This window comes from Garra rufa, chromosome 3 (genome assembly GCF_049309525.1).
Source record: "Garra rufa chromosome 3, GarRuf1.0, whole genome shotgun sequence".
In the NCBI taxonomy this organism is placed as follows: Eukaryota; Metazoa; Chordata; class Actinopteri; order Cypriniformes; family Cyprinidae; genus Garra; species Garra rufa.
The window spans coordinates 30,886,230-30,907,859 of NC_133363.1; the positions used below are offsets into that span (position 1 = coordinate 30,886,230).

The window sequence follows — 21,630 nt, forward strand, 5'->3', positions numbered from 1 at the left end:
CGTTAATTTTCCTATCATTTCGATCTCATATATATATATATATATATATATATATATATATATATATATATATATATATATATATATATATATATATATATATATATATATATATATATATTATATATATTCATCTTTTTTCTAATTAATAGATAACCTATAAAGTGTTTCATTGTCGAGTGAATCATTCACGTTCCATTTGTAAATCGTTTATGGTCACACACGGGCATTAATACAATCATAAAGGCAAAACTTTATTGGCATAATTGTCGTTTACAATATTTGCTAAATATATGGCAAATAGGATATACAGAACGTTATTTAGGTTAAGCGATTCACAATAAACAAAAAAGTAGATAGCTCTAAATCACTTTATTATTAATAGGCTACTATTATTTTAATATCTGGTTAGGGCTATTTATTTTTAACACCTGACAATTATGCCAATAAAATTTTTGATTGTATTTCTCCCCGTGTGTGACGATAAATTAGCATGTTTTCATTTACAAATGAAACTACGTGAATGATGCATTCCTCAGTAAAACAGTTTAGTAATTATATAGTCTAGTCTATTAATTAGACGAAACAAAATAAAATATGTTCAATTCAACCTTTAAACTACATTCCAGTAAAATTCAGTCATATAGCATATGTCAAGCATTTACAGTATCATTTACATGAACGTTAAGTAAAGAGAGCAAAATTAAGGGTGGGGGAAACGAATATAAACGAAACTAAAAATATATACAATAATAACTGGCTAATAGTAATATTATTACTAATAGTAATAATAATGATAATGATAATAATATTAATACCAACACGGAAAAAAATACTATCAGTTAATATAAGGAATGTAGGCCTATTTCACTGTGTGACAATAAATTATTTCCAAATGAAACTACGTGAATAATTCACTCTTCAATGATTTGTATATTAATTGCAATTTGCAATTGTGTTAAGTGCACTTTTGGGAAAGGCACGTGAAACAATAACGAACGCTCACAAAATGAAAACGCTTTTAAGCACTAAAATTAATCGAAACGCAGCCCAGAATGTTATGTAAAGAGATCAAAATGAAGTTGAAAATAATGGATATAAACGAATAATACGGAAAAAAAGAGGATCAGTTAATGGACAAGACTGTGTGTGATGCATGAAATGTTTCTTGTAGGGCTTTTTAATTGGAAATACATGTAATATTTATTCATGATACACTTGTGAATGCTGTCTAAATCGCGCACAGACAGCATTGGCATATACAGCAACGCCTATATAATTATGTAATATTGTATTAATTTCTATAACAATTAATATAATAATTTCTTAACTCAAAATGAAATATTAATAAACCTATCTCTGATAATCCCGGGCTACTATGCTCACTCAGGTTTATTTATGCATTAAACTCGTGTTTATGCATTTTTATCAGTATTATCAGTATTATTTTATGTTTTTGATAACAGCAGATTCTGAACAACAACGTTAAAAAAGCTTATTTATTCAAGTGATCATTAATGTACATTTTATTTTCATTTTACAGTTTTGCCAATGCTTAGACATTTTTAAACAACTTTATACATCGTTACATTCCAGTATGTCCACCCTGATGTTTCACCACAGCCGGAAGAACTTTAAACAGTCTGTTTATGTACTTGTTGCATGCCACTGCTGTAAGTTCCTCAAACCAGAATTTATTTATGGCATCAATTAAGTCAGACTTTGTAGTTGGTTTTGCTACTTTTCGAATATAATCTTTCAGAGCATGCCACACCATTTCAATGGGATTCATGTCGGGGGATTCGGCGGGAGTCTTCACCCAGTTTACACCCTGTTCAGCAATGAGTCTGCCTGCAGCAGTGTGCTTCGGGTCATTGTCCTGGAAAAAACGGTGATGTGCTCCGAAGTTTTCCATAATGTATGGGGCAGCAGTTTCTGTTACAATAGCATTTTCAAAGAAAGACCGGTCCATTATGCCTTCGAAGATTGCAATCGGTCCCGGACCCAGTCTGGATATTGCTCCCCAAACATGAACTTTTAGCGGGTGCTTTGGCTTTGGTTTAGACACGTGTCTCCCACTTCTACGAAATGACATGGTGGCAAAGCGGTCCAAAGCCACTGTTGTTTCATCAGTGAAAATTACATCGTGAAATGACTCCTTCTCAGCAATCCATTTTTGGGCTTGTTGGAGACGTAACTCTTTATTTTTGTCTCTGATCATGGGACAATGTTGAGTTTTCCCATACTTCCACCCAAGCTTTTGCCTTATCCTCCGAATGGATCGCTCGCTTATTTCCACTCCGCTGTCACGCCATAGCTGTTTTTTCACGGAACATGACACCAGTTCATCATTCTGATGAGTGATATTCTCTATGGATAGGACAATGTCTCTAAAATCAAGGGCAAAACAGAAAATAGTTAAACATTTGACAGTTTATGCATAACCACCACTTAGCATTAACCGGTATTTAGGCCAGTGTTTGTGTTCGCGTCATGCAGTGGGTAACTTACTCCGTTATTTTGCGAGGATTACGTTTGTGTGATGATCTTTCTTTGTAGTGTCTCCGGATAGTGCTCAATGTAGCGTGTACACCAATGGATTTCAGATGTCGGGATATTTCTTGAGTAGAACTTCCAGCAGACCTCATCACCCTGATGTCTTGGGAATGCAGCTTGCTGATTTTGGTCATTTTGAGATGACTTTACAGATGGATGGACTGTATATATTCGTACAGTGTGTCAGGGGTGTGGACACTAATGTTTTGTGATAAGAGGGTGTATCATAGGTGGAGCGTGTGAGGAAAGCTTTCCCCTTTTCCCTGGCATGCATTTGAATGCTGAATCCGCAATTAAACCGAATGCTACACAGTTGGACCCCCCCAAAAACAGTCTCAATAAAATGTTGATTACAAGGCAAAACAGGCAGCATTCACCCCCCATCCCCATTCGGCTATTCATAAACATTTCGCTCTTTATACTGCCGCTGATCGCCTCATTAACTGCTACTTTTAAAATAACTGAAAAAAACAAATAGTTCCCACTTCCCTTTGTGTCGAAATTGACACGGCTCATGGCTAGTGTTTGCATATTTCTTTCTATTGTGCAACCAGATTAGTGTTATATACTGTGCTGATAGTTCTGATCATTTTTATTTTTTTTTTATCGGACAATGCAACCTGAACTTTAAATTCAAAGTAGCCTAAAATAGCTGGATCTGCCAGTCTCAACTCCCGTTTACTCCACCGCCATCTAACAGCATTTTCACACCAGTGATACTAAATATTCTTGCAAACTGTCTAAACTTCAATATACAGTACATGAAGACACTAGAGGTTTTGCGATGTACACTGCATGAAAAAAGTGGTTTTCGTCATTTAACGACACTGTGAATTGTCGCAGAAGTTTCAGGTTAATGGCTGTTCACAGGAATGCGCAGTTAGCACAGATAATTGTAGGGAACTGCCAAAAATTGATGTGGAAGGCTTAGCACCTGACACCCCCCATGATTCATGTCACCTTGGCCTCGGTGTAGCTTTTATATGTAAATGATTACTGGAGCTATACAAATGCAAACCAGGGGAAGGGGGGTGGCTTGAGACTCACTGATCTAGAGCTGGCTAACTGTAGCCTTCTTTGACTCAACTACACATAACACCGCGACATGCAATAAAATTATATTTTTCATGTGAAACAGTTTTTTAAACAGATATCATTTAATATTTTTAAAGTGTATATTAACATTTGTGTGTACACATTTTGTTCTATATTTTGTTCTTGAACTATATTTTCTCTATTTTCATCTATCTATCTATCTATCTATCTATCTATCTATCTATCTATCTATCTATCTATCTATCTATCTATCTATCTATCTATCTATCTATCTATATACGCGCACGCACGCACACAGATGAAAATATATAGAAAATATAGTTGTTGGTATATCGATATTTTCAAGACAAATATAACAACAACTACATTTTCTTTTCATTAATGAAAGCCAAGTCAGGCCAAGCAAATTACAGAACAAAATATATTTTTATTGTATACAATTTACAAATAGTAAAGCAAATGATCACTTAACAAATATTAGAACATTTTAGACCTCAACCACTGTACATAGTGGCATGACTATAGTCACTTTTTCTGTTGTTGTACTTAATTGCACCGTGGATGTATTTGACACACATCGTCCAGCAATGCGCTCAACAGGGAGAAATGATGCACTGTATTGTTATCGCCATTGCAAGCAGCGAATAAAATCTAAACAGTGACGTAAAAATGAAAGCAGCAAGCAAATTACAAGAAAGCAGAACGTCTTTATTTGTTGACATTATTTTTAATATTAGGATTATAATACTAGGGTATAGTACTTACATTGACATTAGGCCAAATCTAAATGGTTCCCTTTCCTTTTATGTATTAAAAAAAAAAAAAAACTTCATTGGGCAGCGCGACATCATAATGTACAGCACAAAATGAAATAAAAGGAAATACTACTACTACTCACAATAATACATCAAATAATTTTTTTACACTCTAAACTATAGTTTATATTTCTCCTCTTGCACAAATCAATAAAATCAAGTGTATCTAAAATTGTATAAATGGTATGAAAAAGACGAGCTACCTCTCAAACATGTAAATCTTCATTTGCTGTGGCTTTAAAATATTGAATTTTATAATGTATTTTGTAATTTTGTACTTGCTATTTATTGTTATTTTTAAATTAATTATTTTGATTGCTCAGTGTTTGCGCGCCCTGTAATAAATTGTTTAGTCGGCGTATAACACAGCATGTGATGGAGTGCCTCGTCTTATTAGTTTTTGTTAATAAATGCTATATAAGTTAGTTTTATTTTATTTTTGTTATGCTGTTTAATTAAAAATAACAAATCCATCTTTTAAGAATTTGTTTTAATCTTAAAATTGATAGGTGTAGCCAATATGTAAGCAAAACCAAGATCATGAATTCAAAAGTAAAAGTGAAAAGCATCCTAGACATTACAATAGCGGAAATCCCGTTCACAAAATTAAAATAACTAGGCCTACTAACAAATATGCACAAAAGGGGGTTGAATGTTAAATACGTTTCCATAAAACAATACATTATGATAACAGACAAACTATTTATCAACAATGAGCTTTGATTAAGCCCATGTTGAAGAAACAAATAAATAAATAAAAATGAAACTAAAGCGCGACCAACTGAGAGCGTTATGCCGCGTTCCAGGCAACCCGTTACCCGTGTTTTTCCAAACTTCTACCAGTGAAAGTGCACTGGAACGGCAGTTAAAACCGTGAATTCCCACCCGTGAACTCGTACTAGATCGACGCACTCCCAGTTCCCAGTTCTGACATGACTTAGCCCAAGAAACAACAATAAAGGGGTGCGGTGTTTATGCAAGTGGCACACGGTGGAAAAATAGAGTAATATTTAGGACAATTTAACGTTGCAATCAAATTATTAATACTATAAAAATAATAAATTCTTGGCGTGACTTGCTTGGAACGCTACAAAGTTCTTTGAAGACGTGATTTACGAGCTCAAAAACCTGCCTGGAGCGCAGCATTTGTGTATCCTGTCACAAAATATGGCGAAAAATCCTACACAAGGGGAATAGTGTGATTAAGGTGTGTACATGTCTTCCATAATGCGACTAAAATAGGAATACTCCACCTGTCTTAATTCGATTTGTGTTTACTCAAAATATGACTTTAGTCGGATTAAATTAATTAAAATATATCATTTTACATGGTTACTTCTTAATCAGAGTATTTAATCGCGTTAAAATCGGAATATTGTTGTCCATGTAAACGTACTTACTGTCGAGTATAAAACTTTTTTCGCAGTACATCCATTATATTTCCATGTTACACTTTTAAGACGTATAGCCCTGCATTTTAATCCGTCAAAGATCAAATGCGGGCTAAAATTATGTTTTAACATTCAGTGGTGATTAAAAAAAAACTTGCAGCGCTGGTGGAAACACGGTCCTGTCAGCAGCATTGAGCGCACGTTCAGCACAGCTTGGAAGGGTTCCTTGTTTAAAGCTTGCCACAAAACACTGGAACAAGTAAATACCTTGACTGTCAAACAGTAAGGAGATATTTTAATTATTTATTTAGAAACTACTGTTTTCTGAGTCAGTGATGATGCAGTTAACAGTCCTCCTCAAATCCTCGTTTTTTTTCGTTAAGTAGTAATTTAAGTCTTTCTACATATTTATTTATCATGTCTGACAAAAAATAGTGGTTACATATTTTCCACTGAAAAAAATGTAACTGATCGAGCTTGATCCTTCATGTCCTAAAAATGTGTTTTGCACTCTCCGCACAAACGATTGGCACCTAATAGCACACATTTATATCTCTTAGTATTTAAATCTTTTGTTTTACATCTATGGATTTTATTTTAGCCAATTCGTGATTTGAGAAGGCAAATTGAAAAACAGAGTAGGTAAACTCACTGTCTGCCGCTTGGTCTTTAAGAAACAAAAAGCTTACGTTTAACGAACAAAAATGCTCCAAACTTTTTTTTTCTAAATTACCTTAATAAAAAAGAAACGAAATTATAAATACTTTGCCGTTACATACAGAATGAAATACAGACGTAAATACTGTCCAAATATCCCTCTTTGTGCAGGGTTTGGCTACAGAATGTTGTTCCTTGCGCCACCTGGTGGATATTGTATGAAGTGCAACCACGTTGTAAAAAAATCTAAAAAAGCCGCTGCGGCATGACGCGTGGCCTCGCGTGCCGAATTGCAGGCTGCCGCGTGAAAATAGACGCATTTTTAATGGCCAGATCTGTATATCTGTGTTTTATTGACAAATGGTTAGGTTTAGGGGCAGGGGTTGGGTTACGTGCTCGTAAATGTGTAAATAGTGTAATATAAATAAAACTGTTGTGACTGTTTGCATTGAAAAATCACACCCCAATACATATGCAATAATGGCATTATTATTACCCAATATATAATTTAATCATGACGATAAAATTCACAGTGCCTTTCGCATCAGCTTATTGATGCTAAGGGTTTCTTATTTAAAGCAGTGGAGGACCCTGCACGTCCAAAAATGACGCTGAAGGGGTACCCTGTACGTCAAAATGTGATGCCAAAGGGTCCTGACCAAACGTCAATATGTGACGACTTGGGAGTGAGACCGTGTTGGCCTAAACCACAGAAAAAATGTGTGGAATCTGCTAAATCATATAGAGAAGGATTTAGTAAGCAGGAAAGGGTGCAATATTTTGCCTAACTAAAGTTAATAGGTGGTAAAAATACATACGAGCAGTATTAATTAAGATATCAGCCTAATATTTTACCTACCTGACCGGAAATGATAAGAACAAACACGAATGTTGTCAAGATTCTTGCCCTGGAAATCCTGGTTCAGTTTGGCCAACCACAAATGCCTTTTGTTCCTCAGACAGTTTCTTGCACTCCATGATTTGTTATAACTTTTGGCAGTCTGTAGTACTTCAAATGTTCTTCCTGGTCCGACCGATTAGTACAGCCCAAAACATGACAATAATTAATCATTTTCAGCAGTAATAATCAGCTAAATATGCGAGTTTCATTTGGTTCTGTGGCACTGTTTACGTTCAGTGCCGCCAATATGGCCGGTTGATTATGCGCCATGAAAACACTCTATCGATATTTTTATCAGCTGTTTAAACTCTAATTCTGACGGCACCCATTCACTGCAGAGGAACCGTTGGTGAGCAAGTTATGTAATGCTACATTTCAATTCTGTTTTGATACAAAAAAAAACTTATTTACATCTTGGATGGCCTGATGGTAAGTACATTTTTAGCAAATTTCAGTGTGGGTGAACTATCCCTTTAAAGATGGACATGGTTGTCTACAGCTTTGTAACATTTGATATTTCTCTGCCACAATATTCCTTCACGAACCATCACATCAGCTTTCGCTGACTGTAAAAAATAATGATTTTTTTTCCTGACTGAATTGGAAGAAAAATTGACCTACTTTTCCTCTAAAATACCAAATGGAACACTTTATCTGAAGAAGGCACTATTCACTTAACATACGTCACATGAATTCTAGAAAACCATGCAAGGCATTACGTCTCTGACTTGTAGTCGGCTTGATTTAGTTTATAGGTCGCAGGAGGATAAGTGTCCCGGCCCACAGTGGAACGCCATGTGCCGTACCTGCTGTGAGTATGAGCAGATTTCATGTAAGTGCCCATCTCAGGGAACGAAAGTGGGCTACGCTGTACCCTGCTGTCGAAACGTTCTGGATGAGTGTGACCCCTGCATCCTTCACCAGGGTAAGAGGGAACATAACTTTGTTATAAGTTCTGAACTTTAGATAACCTGCAAGTGTATTTTTTCAACTTGAGCAGTTCACAGTATGGATTTATATTGCATACACGTGTTAAATAGGTTTTAAAAAAAATATATGAGCATTCAGCATAATTCATTTGCCTATTAGTTATTTATGCTTGCCATTTGCAGTTTTCATAAACTTATAATTTCTGTATCTACTAAGGTTGCAACATTTTTGACAACTGCAAGACTTGCAACAATGGCACCTGGCAGGCCAAGGATGATTTCTACATCAGAGGCAGGTACTGCACATCATGTCGTCGTGGCTGGTCTGGTGGAGACTGTCTCAGTGAGTCTTTTCATCTTCCCTACACCTTTTAATACATGGCATTTAACTTAATTGCTTTTTATTGTCACAAATATATAAATAATTTTAGATACACATTTTTTTTAGCATGTGGAGAAGTTATACAGAGACCACATGGTCATGTGACTTTAGAAGGTTATCCAATCAATGCCAAATGTGAATGGACACTACAAGTTGGCAGAGGAGCAACAATGGAAGTCAGGTATCAATGCTACAAAGCTGATAATAATAATTCTTAGTTTAATCATTTCTCAATTGAATTAGCTTGAAGAATTTCTTATATTGCAAATGTTTTCTCAATACAATCTCTCAATGTTCACATGTGTTCAGGTTCTCAACTATTAGTCTGGAATCTGACCATAGTTGTCGATATGACTATGTAGAGGTGCGGGATGGAGACAGTCCAAAGTCGCCTGTGATTGGCAGATACTGTGGGGATGAAAGCCCTTCACCAATCAGAAGTTCTGGAAATTCGCTGCATATTCGTTTTGTGTCTGATGGATACAACAACTATGATGGGTTTTTTGCTACATTCCAGGAAGTCTTAGGTACAATCTCAAACAATTATTTTCCTTTATTTATTATAAATTATTTATTTAGGTTTTATTTAGTATATTTTATTAGCAGTTCAATCATTTATAATAATTTGGTTATCAGATCCTGATAAAAATAATTTTATTTGTAAATGTATTTGTAAATGTTTTATTTGTATAATTTTGCATTTATTTGATATTTTTTAGGTATATTTTATTATCTATTTATCTGTGAGGATATTTTATTAGCAGTTCAATGATTTATAATAATTTAGTTATCAGATCCTAAAGCATACAGTTTACTTTATTAATTTATCTTACATTTAATTAATTAATTAATGTTTTTTATTGCATTATTTATTGTATTTATCATTTTATTTTTACATTTATTTATTTTATTTTGTATATATTATATTAGCAGTTCAATAATTTATAATAATTTAGTTATCAGATCCTGAAGCATACAGCTTAATTAATTAATTAATTGGTGTTTTATTTAAATTTATTTTTATTAGTACATTTTAATTGATTATTTATTTAAGAATATTTAATTTTTATTTTTATAAGTACAGTTAATTTAGTATTTTTGTAATTTTTATGTGCATTTTATTTATTTACATATTTTAATATACTGAATTAGCAGTTCAATCATTTTAATAATTTGGTTATCAGATCATGAAGCATACATCTTAGTTAATCAATTAGCATTTTATTTCAGTTGTATTTTTATATTTATATTAGTACATTTTATATATTATTTTATTTTAATATATTAGATTAGCAGTTTAATCATTTTAATAATTTGGTTATAAGATCCTGATAAAAATAATTTTATTTGTACTAGGGGTGGGCATAGATTAATTTTTTTAATCTAGATTAATCTAGATTAAATCTTGGAATTAATCTAGATTAATCTAGATTAAAATGGCTAATTTGAATTCTGCTGAAGGCAATCAGAATATGCGTGCTACCCAAATAATGGAGGAATGACTAAAAGTAAGTATTCCAGAACGGGCCAGGTGGCGCATTAGACCAGGCGCTCATCTCCTGTTTCCAAAATGCATCACAAACTGCTTGACAATTGCATTTACAACATAAACCTATACAAACTTGTGTAACCAAGTACTTCTGCGCAAAAGGCTGCACGACGTGCACGTTGCCGTTAAATACAGACGCGCACGGGAAAGAATAGCCTATCTGCGTGCATAGTCTTCGATTAAACTGCGTTGCTTTTAGAAGCGTCAATTCAGTTGTTGCATATAGTTTAATGTCTTTATTTCGGGATTATCAAAGTAAATTATAACTCAAACTTGAGATTTTACTGGGGCACAGCAGATTTTCACTGGGGCGCGTGCCCCAGTAAAAAGGGTCTAGCAACTCACCTGCCCTGAAGCGGCTTCATAACTGCATCCATGTTTGCACGTCTCATTTGATGTGGTAATTTCACAGAAGTTGAAGACTCGTTCTCGCCCCCTACAGTGCAATTCAACTAGATATACGTCATCCGCGCTAAAATATCAAGGTGAAAGTCATCATATCTTGCGTAGTTTAGACCCAGCTCCCAACCCAACTTTGAGAATAGATTAACGGCGATATTTTTTTTTAACGCCCGATAAGAGTCTCACGTTAACGCAGCACGTTAACGCCGATAACGGCCCACCACTAATTTGTACATTTTTTATTTGTAATTATTTATTATGTATTTATTTAATATTTTTTTAAGTATATTTTATTAGCAGTTCAATGATTTAAATGAAGCATACAATTTGCTTTATTTGTTTATCCTACATTTTTATTTATTTATTTACACATTGTAATTTTTTTTGTATTTTATTTGTAATTTTCATTTATTTATTTGATTTATTTTGATTACTTTATTTAATTATAATTAATTAATTTTTATTGTATTTTTATTAATTTTATTTATTAGTACATTTAATTAATTAATATTTTTGAGTATATTTTATTAGCAGTTCAATGATTTATAATAATTTGGTTATCAGATCCTGAAGCATACAGCTTACTTTATTAATTATTCATTAATTAATTTAATTTTGAGTGTATTTTATTAGCAATTTATTTATTTATAATAATTTGGTTGGCAGATCATGAAGCATACAACTTGCTTTATTAATTTATCTTACATTTTTATTAATTTATTGTATTTTTTTGTATTCACTTTGTAATTCATTTATTTATTTAATTCATTTATTTATTTGATTTAATTATAAATAATTAATTTTTTTTAATTGTATTTTCATTTTTTTGTTGTACATTTAATTAGTTAATTAATTTCGATTTTTGAGTATATTTTATTAGCAGTTAAATGATTTATAATAATTTGGTTATCAGATCCTGAAGCATACAGCTTACTTTATTTATTTATCTAATTAATAAATTAATGTAAATTAATTATTTATTAATTTTCATTTTGAGTGTATTTTATTTGCGTTTCATTCATTTATAATAACTTGGTTATCAAATCCTGAAGCACAGCTCTCTTCCTTTCCTAAACGCAGGTGTATGTTTTCTCTAATTTTATGGACCTCTTTGTATAGCTTTTTGTCATTCTTGCTGAGTGGGCTTCATGCATTCATGCTTACAGAGAGATTACTTTAAAACTCGTAAAATGTTGTTTAATTTTTAAGGCTTACATATTGCATCATAATATTTTACTGCCTTTCACAAGAACAAGCACCTTTCTGTGCAACCCCCAAGAAGCCTGCACACGGAGATCTCTTCCTGCGCTACAAGGAAGGTGACATCCTCACCTCGGTTCAGTATCTTTGCTATAAACCATACAAGCTCAAGGGAGCATCTCAGCGGGCATGCCTTCCCAATGGCACTTGGAATGGAAGTGCTCCTGTATGCATAAAGGGTACGCTGACACTTATGCAGTCATGACAACTACTTTCTGTATAACACCCTTTGAGACTGACAAAGCTGCTTACAATCAAAGTCAGGTATGCATGTATGCCTGGGAGTCATATTTCTTTGAACGCGAGATCACAGAACATCAGCTTTTATTGAGATTTTTCAGCATTTGGATGAAAAAGATATTTATTTTAAATGGAAACAATGCTCTAAAAAATCTGTGTTGTTAGTAAAAAGGTTGTTGGATAAAATTTTAGTGACCTGTTCTACTATTTGAATTACAGAAGTGATCATAAAAGACTGTCCACCACCTCCACAACTCCACAATGGATACGCCACTGAGGTTTCAAGCTCTGATGGCAGAATAAAATATGTTGAATATTTCTGCAACAATACATATATTCTCAGTGGAGACTCAAAAAGAACATGCCAGAAGAATGGGACCTGGAGTGGCAGTCAGCCATTGTGTGTCAGAGGTACGTCTCTACTTCAAGTTTGAAACCAATTGACCCTTCGCAAAGACTCACCCCCCCTGTGTTACTGTTGCTACAGTTGTCAAAAGTTGCAGAATCTGCAACATGTTAATTATTTAACCCAAAAAAAAAAGATCATACAAAAATGCATGTTGCATTTTTTATTTAATACTGACCTGAATAAGATATTTTACATAAAAGACATTAACATATAGTCTACAAGAGAAAATAATAGTTGAATTTATAAAAATGACCCTGTTCAAAAGTTTTCATACACTTGATTCTTAATGCTGTGTTGTTACCTGAATGATCCACAGCTGTGTTCTTTTATTTAGTGATAGTTGTCCTGAACAGTTAAACTGCCCACTGTTCTTCAGAAAGTCCTTCAGGTCCCACAAATTCTTTGGTTTTTGAGCATTTGTGTGTAGTTAAGTCCTTTCCAACAATGACACTAGGATTTTGAGATCCATCTTTTCACACTGAGGACAACTGAGGGACTCATATGCAACTATTACAGAAGGTTCAAACACTCGCTGATGCTCTAGAAGGAAACACAATGCATTAAGAGTCAGGGAGTGAAAAATTTTAGAATTTGAAGATAAGGTTAAATTTTACTTATTTTGTCTTCTGGAAAACATGTAAGTAGCTTCTAAAGGCCAACACTAAATAAAAAAAAAATGATATTTAGGCAAAATATAATCTTCATTCTGTTTAAAAGTTTCCACCCCTGGCCTTTTGTTTCATTCTGAAGCATCTGTGAGCATTTGAACCTTCTGTTTAGTGAACAATTATCACAAAAAAACAAAACCACAGCTGTGGATCATTAAGGTAACATACAGTACTAAGAATCAAGTGTATGTAAACTTTTGAAAAGGGTCATTTTTATAAATTCATCTATTATTTTGTCTTGTGGACTATATGTTATATATCTATAATATCTTATTCAGATCACTACTAAATAAAAAACATCATGCAATTTGTATGATCCCTCTTATTTTGGCAAAATAATTAAGATTTTGCAGATTCTGCAAGGTGTAAACTTTTGACTTCATCTGTATGCCACACATAAAAATACTTCGCGTAGCAAAGAGGAAACTGACAACATGCCGACAGAGCAGATTACTTTAGGTATGAAACAAGAAATCTATATAAATCTATTTAAGAATTTAAAGCAAAATGCCGTTTTGTGGCTCTTTATTGTATCGTGACAGAGCCTCAGCCTCAGTTCAAGCAACACGTGAACCGGTCATCTGTTCCTCTTTACTATTTACAGAATAAATTAATCATGAATTTACAGCAAAAGGTACCTTGTTTTAACTGCGGAAAGACGTCAATACACACCATTTTTCACTCCAAATTCAACTCCACCGACGTAACGTTAATCTGATCTCATTTCTGCAAAATGGAAGATTCTGCGTTGTGATTGGTCAAATCGCCTGTCACTCAAACTCCGCAAACGGTAAATTATAAAAAAAACAAATTGTAAACACACTGTGGATTTGAACACCTAATCTGTTTTACAGCTTGTAGAGAACCAAAAGTTTCAAAACTTGTGCGGCAGAAGGTTTTGAAAAACCAACCTCCTTCCAGGTAGACGTTTTTACATTTCTTTGTGACAGTGTGGTATTAAACTCGTAAAGTTGGATCCTCATTTTATCCCTGTTAATGCTAGGAAAAGTCCAGTTCACAAGCTGTACTCGGCATCCATTCAAAGAGGGACTGAAGCAGACACACTGGAGAAAGCCTTTCCTGTTTTTGGAGACTTGCCACCAACTTTCCACCATGTGTACACCAGCATAGAATATGAGTGTGTTTCAGCGCTTTACAAGCATTCTGGTAGTCCACGCCGCACATGCCTAAAGACTGGAAAGTGGAGTGGTCGTCATTTCTCCTGTTCACCAGGTGGGGGAAGCACTGACACATTTACAGCATGTTGTGGATCCTGTTTTCTTATTTACAAATACAGTCAAACCAAAATCTATTCAGACACCTTCAACATTTCTTACATTATCCCAGCTTATTCGCTATTTATTAGAAAGTGGCAATAAAATATAAAAATAATCTTGATAATGTCAGATCTTTGACAGAAAGGCATGTAATGGATTAAAATCAACCAAAAATTTAGACAACTGTTTATGACAATATTTACACATCTATCAATACTTTGTTGACCAATTACCAAGAAATACTAAATTCTGTTCAGTCTGTGGTGTAAAAAGGTTGCATTAGCCATTAAAGAAAAAACATGGTCAGGTCCAAGTGTCGGAATAATTTTTGGTCACAGATTTTGATCAATTTTACTGGTAGTCCATTGTATAAAGAATTTGTGTGTATAACATGTCACAGTTTACTATTTTGCTATCCTCACATACAAAAATCAACTATAGTGTCCTGCACTCATTAGTAAAAAAATATAAAAAATGATCTGGTGTCTGAATAATTTTTGGTTTGGCTGTATTCTGTGCACTAATAACCCTGAGAGCTATAGGCCGACAAAGCAGACTTACATTATAATTCCAATAATCGGTAACACCCATATTAAAATGTTTTTTAAGATCTTTTTTATTATTATTTAATGATAGTAATAATTATTTTATTTTCAAAGCTAGCACTTATTAATAATCTAATATAATTAGACATTTGTGCCAGACCTCACTCACTCACTCACTCACTCACTCACTCACTCACTCACTCACTCACTCACTCACTCACTCACTCACTCACTCACTCACTCACTCACTCACTCACAGAACTGCCATTGATTCTCTTCCAGTATGTGGTAAATTGCCAGCTGCCAGCCCCCAAAATTTCACAGAGATTCACTGGCCATGGCATGCTGCCATATACACCCGTCTGTACAATGACAGCCCTTTTATGGCAAGGACCAAAAGACGGGGAGACACATTTGCTGTAGATGAGGAAGATGAGGGAGAAGAAGATAAAGAATGGATTACGAAGGACCAGAGATGGCAGCTCGTCTGCAGCGGGGCTCTGGTCAACCAGCACTGGGTCGTAGTGGCCGCTCATTGTGTGACGGAGCCCGGACGGACTGAAGCGCTTGGTTTAGATGATCTAAATGTAGTGATGGGAAAACATTACCTCAAAGATGTTAGAGAAAACAAGAGAGTACAGCACATACAGGTAAGAGCTTCCAGACTGCAGTGAAAGTAAAATATGTCTTGGAATAGTTTACTCCAGAATTCAAATTTCCTGATGATTGACTCATGTCTTTCTTCAGCCGAAAAAAGAAATGAAGGTTTCTGAGGAAAATACTCCAGGATTTTTCTCCATATAGTGGACTTCAAAGGAAATCAACAGGTTGAAGGTCCAAACTTTTCAATGCAGTTTCAGTTTCAATGCAGCTTCAAATGGCTATACATGATCTCAGACAAAAAAAAAGGTCTTATCTAGCGAAATGATTGGTCATTTTCTAAAAAAATACAAATTTCAGGGTTCGTACCGGTGCTTGAATTCCTTGAAAATGCTTGAATTTTAATGTAGTGTTTTCAAGGTTTGAAAAATGCTTGGATTTTGGATGAAGTGCTTGAAAGTGCTTGAATATGCAGTTGCATCAGTTTCATATTAATTCGCTTTCACACTAAATAGTTATTTTTTGTTAGGCTTATAATATGTAAAAGAAAAGAAAAAAAAAAAAAACAGCTCCGCTGGAGTCTGCAGGTGTGGCTGTAGCGTGATCCGCCGGCCTTTTTTGATGCGCGCCCTCTGATGGAACAGAGCGGGAGATAAAACATGCCGGGAGGTTGTTGTCAGTCCACGATGGCTTGAAAATAGTCTCGCGTAGCCAGACCTTCAGACTGACGGCTGAAGGTCTGGAATTCATGGCAGCGTTCATTGGCCAAGGCCCGCCCATAACACCGTTTGATGGACATGTCAAACAACCAATCACAGTTCGTTTCGTTCAGCGTCACGATTCGGTGCGTGGAAATGCCCCCACAACAACAGACTGGCGTGCAACAAGTCAGTCATTGAAATAACCAGCATTGAAAGATAACGAAGAAGACGGAGAACAAGCAGTAAGTCAGTAATTTGTTCCCGAACGTTGCAAATGTGTATAACAACAATGGCGTCTGCATAAGCACCTTTTAGCAAAACGCCGAGTAAATCAGTCTGCGCTTTGTTTCCCGGCGGACCGAAAATAAACGTCCCGGAAATCCGGTCAAATTCAACTAATCAGATGATGACTTCGACATTCCTGAAGTGTTTCCAGTTAAGTGTACCATATGCATCAGACGTTTAGCCAACGTTCCGTGGGCGTGACGTCTGAGGCTGAGACTAGCTTGAAAACGACAAATACGAATTATGTTTAAAACGAGAATTTGGGGCTCGCAAAGTCGCCAGCCCGACGTCCCGGGCTATTGTGTTTTCCAGTAGGCCTACCAAAATGTTTCACTGGACTATTACAAAGTAGAGAGCTCCTGTGGGTCCTTAAAAACTCCTCCATTTAGTTATATCAAATTTAAGGCCATAAAAAGTTTTAAATATATTAAATCGTATAAGAAAAGGCTTAATTATAAGTTTAAGAGGTCTTACAGTTGGGGACTGAAAGACGAGAGTCGCGATAGGGATGGATTAAACTTCAAAAGGCAATGATGTCACGGAATAAATATGCATACTGCAGGTTTCAAAGTCAAAACGCGGCACGGATGTCTTTATATGAATGTTTCTGAAGGAAACCGACTATCCTCAGAAACGTGTGTTTGGCATTTTCATTTCATGCCTGATGAAACAGTGTTTAATAATGCTTGATATTTAAAAATTGTGCAGATACACTGTAAATAGTGAAAAAAAAATAATTCCTTGATATTTGTTGTTATTTGTGAAATACACATTTAATAGCACAATAACATCTGATGTAAAATGAAGAACTCATGTATGAGAATATGTAATTTACCACAGTGCTGGAAAATTTTGAAATGCACCTTGAAAGTGCTTGAATTTTACTTTGGAAAATGTGTAAGAACCCTGAAATTTATATTCTTTTTAACTACAAATGCTCATCTTGGACAAGTTTTGTGATGCGTGTGCGCGACATTATGTAATCATGTTAGAAAGATCACGCATTGTTAGTTCTTCATCTGTACTTTGGGTTAAAAAGGTAGGGTAGGGCAAAACCCCATCTGATTTTCTCCTCCAACTTCATAAACATCCGACATTGTTGTTTTACTTTTTTTTTGTAAAGGATGTTTCAACTTCTTTGCATGTTCGCTTTGTAAACACTGGGTCGATACTTTCACCTATGTCACAAATGACCTTTCCAACATTACTGCATGAAGCCGTGGATGTAGAGCTAGTGCGGGATGAGCATTTGTGGTTAAAAGTATATACATTTTATATTTTTTTGTTAGAAAATGACCAATTGTTTTGCAAGATATGATCATTATTCCTCGACTGGGATCATGTAGAGCCTTTTGAAGCTGCATTGAAACTGCAGTTTGGACCTGTTGATCCACATTGAAGTCTACTATATGGAGAAAAATCCTGGAATTAATTCTTTTTTGACTAAAAAAAGAAATACATGAACATCTCGGATAACATAGGGCTGATTAAATTATTTTCTTAAATTATTATCAGAATTTTAATTCTGGAGTGAACTAATCCTTTAGGTTAAATCACTTCAGTTACTCTAAATTATCAATGTAATTCAAACATGCAACATTTTTAAAAATGGATATACTGTATCTGTTTGTGAAATCCAAACATATTTATTGTTATATTTCTTGGAAAGCCCAAATCCACACTGAGGATACTGCAGCCTAAATATACGCATTAAAACTCAAGGCACATTCTTATCGATAATCTATGATTAGGCTTTGCCAGGTAGTCTGTAGGATTATTTGCCTCTCAAACCAACCAGCCTCTTTCAGTTCAACTCTTTCATCATCTCTGTTCCCACACAGGTTGCTCAGATCTTGATCCATCCGAACTACGACCCACACGTCTTAGACTCTGACCTAGCCATATTGAAGCTGTCGGACAAAGCTCGAATCAGTGAATACGTGTCCCCTGTGTGCTTGCCGCATCTGCAGGGTGGAGAGGTCACTGCAAAGCAGGCCTTCCTCACTGGCTGGCCCGTAGCAGGCCAACAGAGGGCAGACACAGACTCAAAGGCGACCCGGTCTGGACTGATTGAATTAGCCGATGTGGTGAAGTGCGAAAGGCAATTTAGAAGGTACGGGGTACCGATCAGTATGAGTGACAACATGCTATGTGGACGGCAACATCCACTCAGCATGTCCATGATCTGCCCTTCTGAAACTGGAGGAATTATTCTTTCGCCCTCTGCTGATTCCCAACCCTCTTTTGGGCTGGAGTCTTTTCACCCCAGCAGATCAGAAGATGCTGATTCTCATCATTCTTGGGAACTGCTGGGCCTAGTGAGCTTCGGATATGATCTGCAGGGCTGTAGTCCAGATTTGTACACCGTCTACACACGGGTAGCAAACTTTAAGAACTGGATTGAAAAGAACATTACATAGAGCTTTAAACCAAATATTAAAGCACGATTGTCTGAATGGAATTTTCCATGTGAATGGGGAAAATAGAGATGATACGTGTTGCATTTGTCCTTTGAGATGAGTTTTTCTTTTTTGGCCAAAATCAAAAGAGGTCATTGATGGGAGAAAATGCAAAACTTGAGATTTCACAACTAGTTTATGGCCTTGCGTGTGTATGAGGATATGTGTTTGCATGGTAAAACGAAGAGGAAGCGTTCCATGTGAATTCAGTCACTGGGTGAGCAGGCCTTAGCTTGTCTTTGCTCTCTCTTCAAGATGTTTCACAATCCAATTTGCTCATACGTTTTCACAATCAATATGTATTTACTCTTGCCTTTAGTGCAGCCCTTGTTGACTTAAAAAGTGGGACAGTGTATTTATTATTCAAAATGCTTTTGAATAAATAACATTTTTAGAAACCCAATGTTGTATTTAGTGTTTTTATTAACAAATGTTCCCTTTTCCCCCCATTTTATCAGCTTTGTCCAAAGATTACAGTAAATTTACAAGGACAGCCCTCTTTTGGCTTCCTGAGGTTAAGTTTCCTCCTTAAGGACACACTGGTGATAACTCATGACTCATTCCTTACAGGAATCAAACCAGCAACCTAACTAGTGTTGACCACTGATGCTATTATAACTACTGTTCAAAAGTTTGGGTCAGTAAGATATTTTGTTTGATTGTTTGTTTTATTTTTCTGTTATGCTTACCTGTTCGATGAAAAAAGTAATTTTGCGAAATAATATTATTACTATTTAAAATAATTAGAATGTCATTTATTCCTTTGGTGGGAAATCTGAATTTTCAGCAGCCATTTCTTCAGTTTTCAGTGTCACATGATCCTTCAGAAATTATTATAAAATGCAAGTATTATAGAAATAATATAAAACCTAATATATATACAGTTGAGGTCAAACGTTTACATATACCTTGCAGAATCTGCAAAATTTTCATTATTTTACCAAAATAAGAGGAATCATACAAAATGCTCGTTATTTTTTTTTAGTACTGACCTAATTAATATACTTCACATAAAAGACATTTACATGTAGTCCACAAGAGAAATTAATAGTTAAATTTATAAAAAATGACCCTGTTCAAAAGTTTAAATACACTTGATTCTTAATACTGTGTTGTTACCTGAATGATCCACAGATGTGTGCTTTTTTTGTTTAGTGATAGTTGTTCATGAGTCCCTTGTTTGTCTGGAACAGCTAGACTGACTGCTGTTGTTTAGAAAAATCCTTCAGGTCCCACAAATTCTTCGTTTTTTCAGCATTTTTGCATATCTGTACCCTTTCCAACAATGATTGTATGATTTTGAGATCCATCTTTTTACACTGAGGACAACTGAGGGACTCTATTACCAAAGGTTCAAATGCTCACTGATGCTCCAGAAGGAAAAACAATACATTAAGAACCAGTGGTGTAAACTTTTTAACAGTATGAAGATATGTACATTTTTCTTATTTTGCCTAGATATCATATTTTTTCATTTAGTACTGTCCTTCAGAAGCTACACAAATGAAAAGACGAAATAAGTTAAATTGACCATGATCTTCAAATTAAAAAAGTTTCCACCCCCCGGCATCATGTTTTAATGCATCGTGTTTCCTTCTGGAGCATCAGTGAGCGTTTGAACCTTCTGTAATAGTTGCATATGATTCCCTTAGTTGTCCTCAGTGTGAAAATATGGATCTCAAAGTCATACATTGATTGTTGAAAAGTGTTCAAATATGCAGAAATGCTGAAAAACCAAAGAATTTGTGGGACCTGATGGATTTTTCTGAAAAACAGTGGGACAAACAAGGGACTCATGAACAACTACCACTAAACAAATAAATACACAAATGTGGATTATTCAGGTAACAACACAGTATTAAGAATAAAGGGGATGTAAACTTTTTACGCCTGTGGACTATATGTAAATGTCTTTTTTGTTAAATTATCCTATTCAGGTGAGTACTAAATAAAAAAATAGCATGCATTTTGTTTGATCCCTGTTATTTTGGTAAAATAATTAACATTTTGCAAATTCTGCAAAGTGTATGCAAACTGTTGACCTCAACTGTAAGTATATAAATGTCAGAAAAAAAACAGAATAATCTTTTAACATTTGAATGTAAACTGTTTAGGATGCCAAAAAAAGTTTGTAATAATAAAGACGTGTAGCATTATGGGATTGGATATCCCTGGTGGTTGTTCGCTGTTTTCTACGCTCTTCTGTGTTGTTGTGTGTCTGAAAATAGAGGGTGTAGAAGCTAATCTGTTACTATAACCTGCAGGGTAGAATCCTGACCTTATGCTTGTGCATGTGTTTGTGTGGGTGTGGGTGTGTGTGTGCGGGGCCATCCTTAGGGTGGTGCAATTGGTACAGACCAAGGAGGACCACAATAAGTTCACAAACCGACCAAGGTGGGCCCCAATCCCTACCCTGCGCTGGGCCCTGTGCCAGCTTGTGACGGCCATGTGTGCACTGTTGGATGTTAATAGCGATATGTTTCCTGAAGTTGGGCAAGTCTAGGCAGAGCTGAATGTTTATGTCTATGGTTTCTAGGTTTGTCTGTTT

The 21,630-nt window shown here is 35.2% G+C and overlaps 1 protein-coding gene across 1 annotated transcript; it reads left to right on the forward strand.

The window, feature by feature from the left end:
• The first annotated feature begins 8,129 nt into the window (after positions 1-8,129).
• LOC141331904 (inactive serine protease PAMR1-like) lies at positions 8,130-19,476 on the forward strand. The gene is made up of 10 exons (XM_073836947.1): positions 8,130-8,301; positions 8,523-8,648; positions 8,754-8,868; positions 8,997-9,214; positions 11,889-12,077; positions 12,358-12,549; positions 14,070-14,136; positions 14,219-14,448; positions 15,320-15,687; positions 18,465-19,476. Exons 1-10 carry the CDS (start codon positions 8,172-8,174, stop codon positions 19,041-19,043), a joined length of 2,214 nt encoding a protein of 737 aa, XP_073693048.1. The 5' UTR covers positions 8,130-8,171; the 3' UTR covers positions 19,044-19,476.
• The last annotated feature ends 2,154 nt before the right edge of the window (positions 19,477-21,630 follow it).

Coding starts and splice junctions, on each gene's coding strand:
- LOC141331904 (XM_073836947.1), top strand. CDS start 8,172: ATGTGCCGTACCTGCTGTGAGTATGAGCAGATTTCATGTAAGTGCCCA. Junction 12,078..12,357: donor TGCTCCTGTATGCATAAAGG/GTACGCTGACAC, acceptor TTTGAATTACAG/AAGTGATCATAAAAGACTGT. Junction 12,550..14,069: donor TCAGCCATTGTGTGTCAGAG/GTACGTCTCTAC, acceptor TCTGTTTTACAG/CTTGTAGAGAACCAAAAGTT.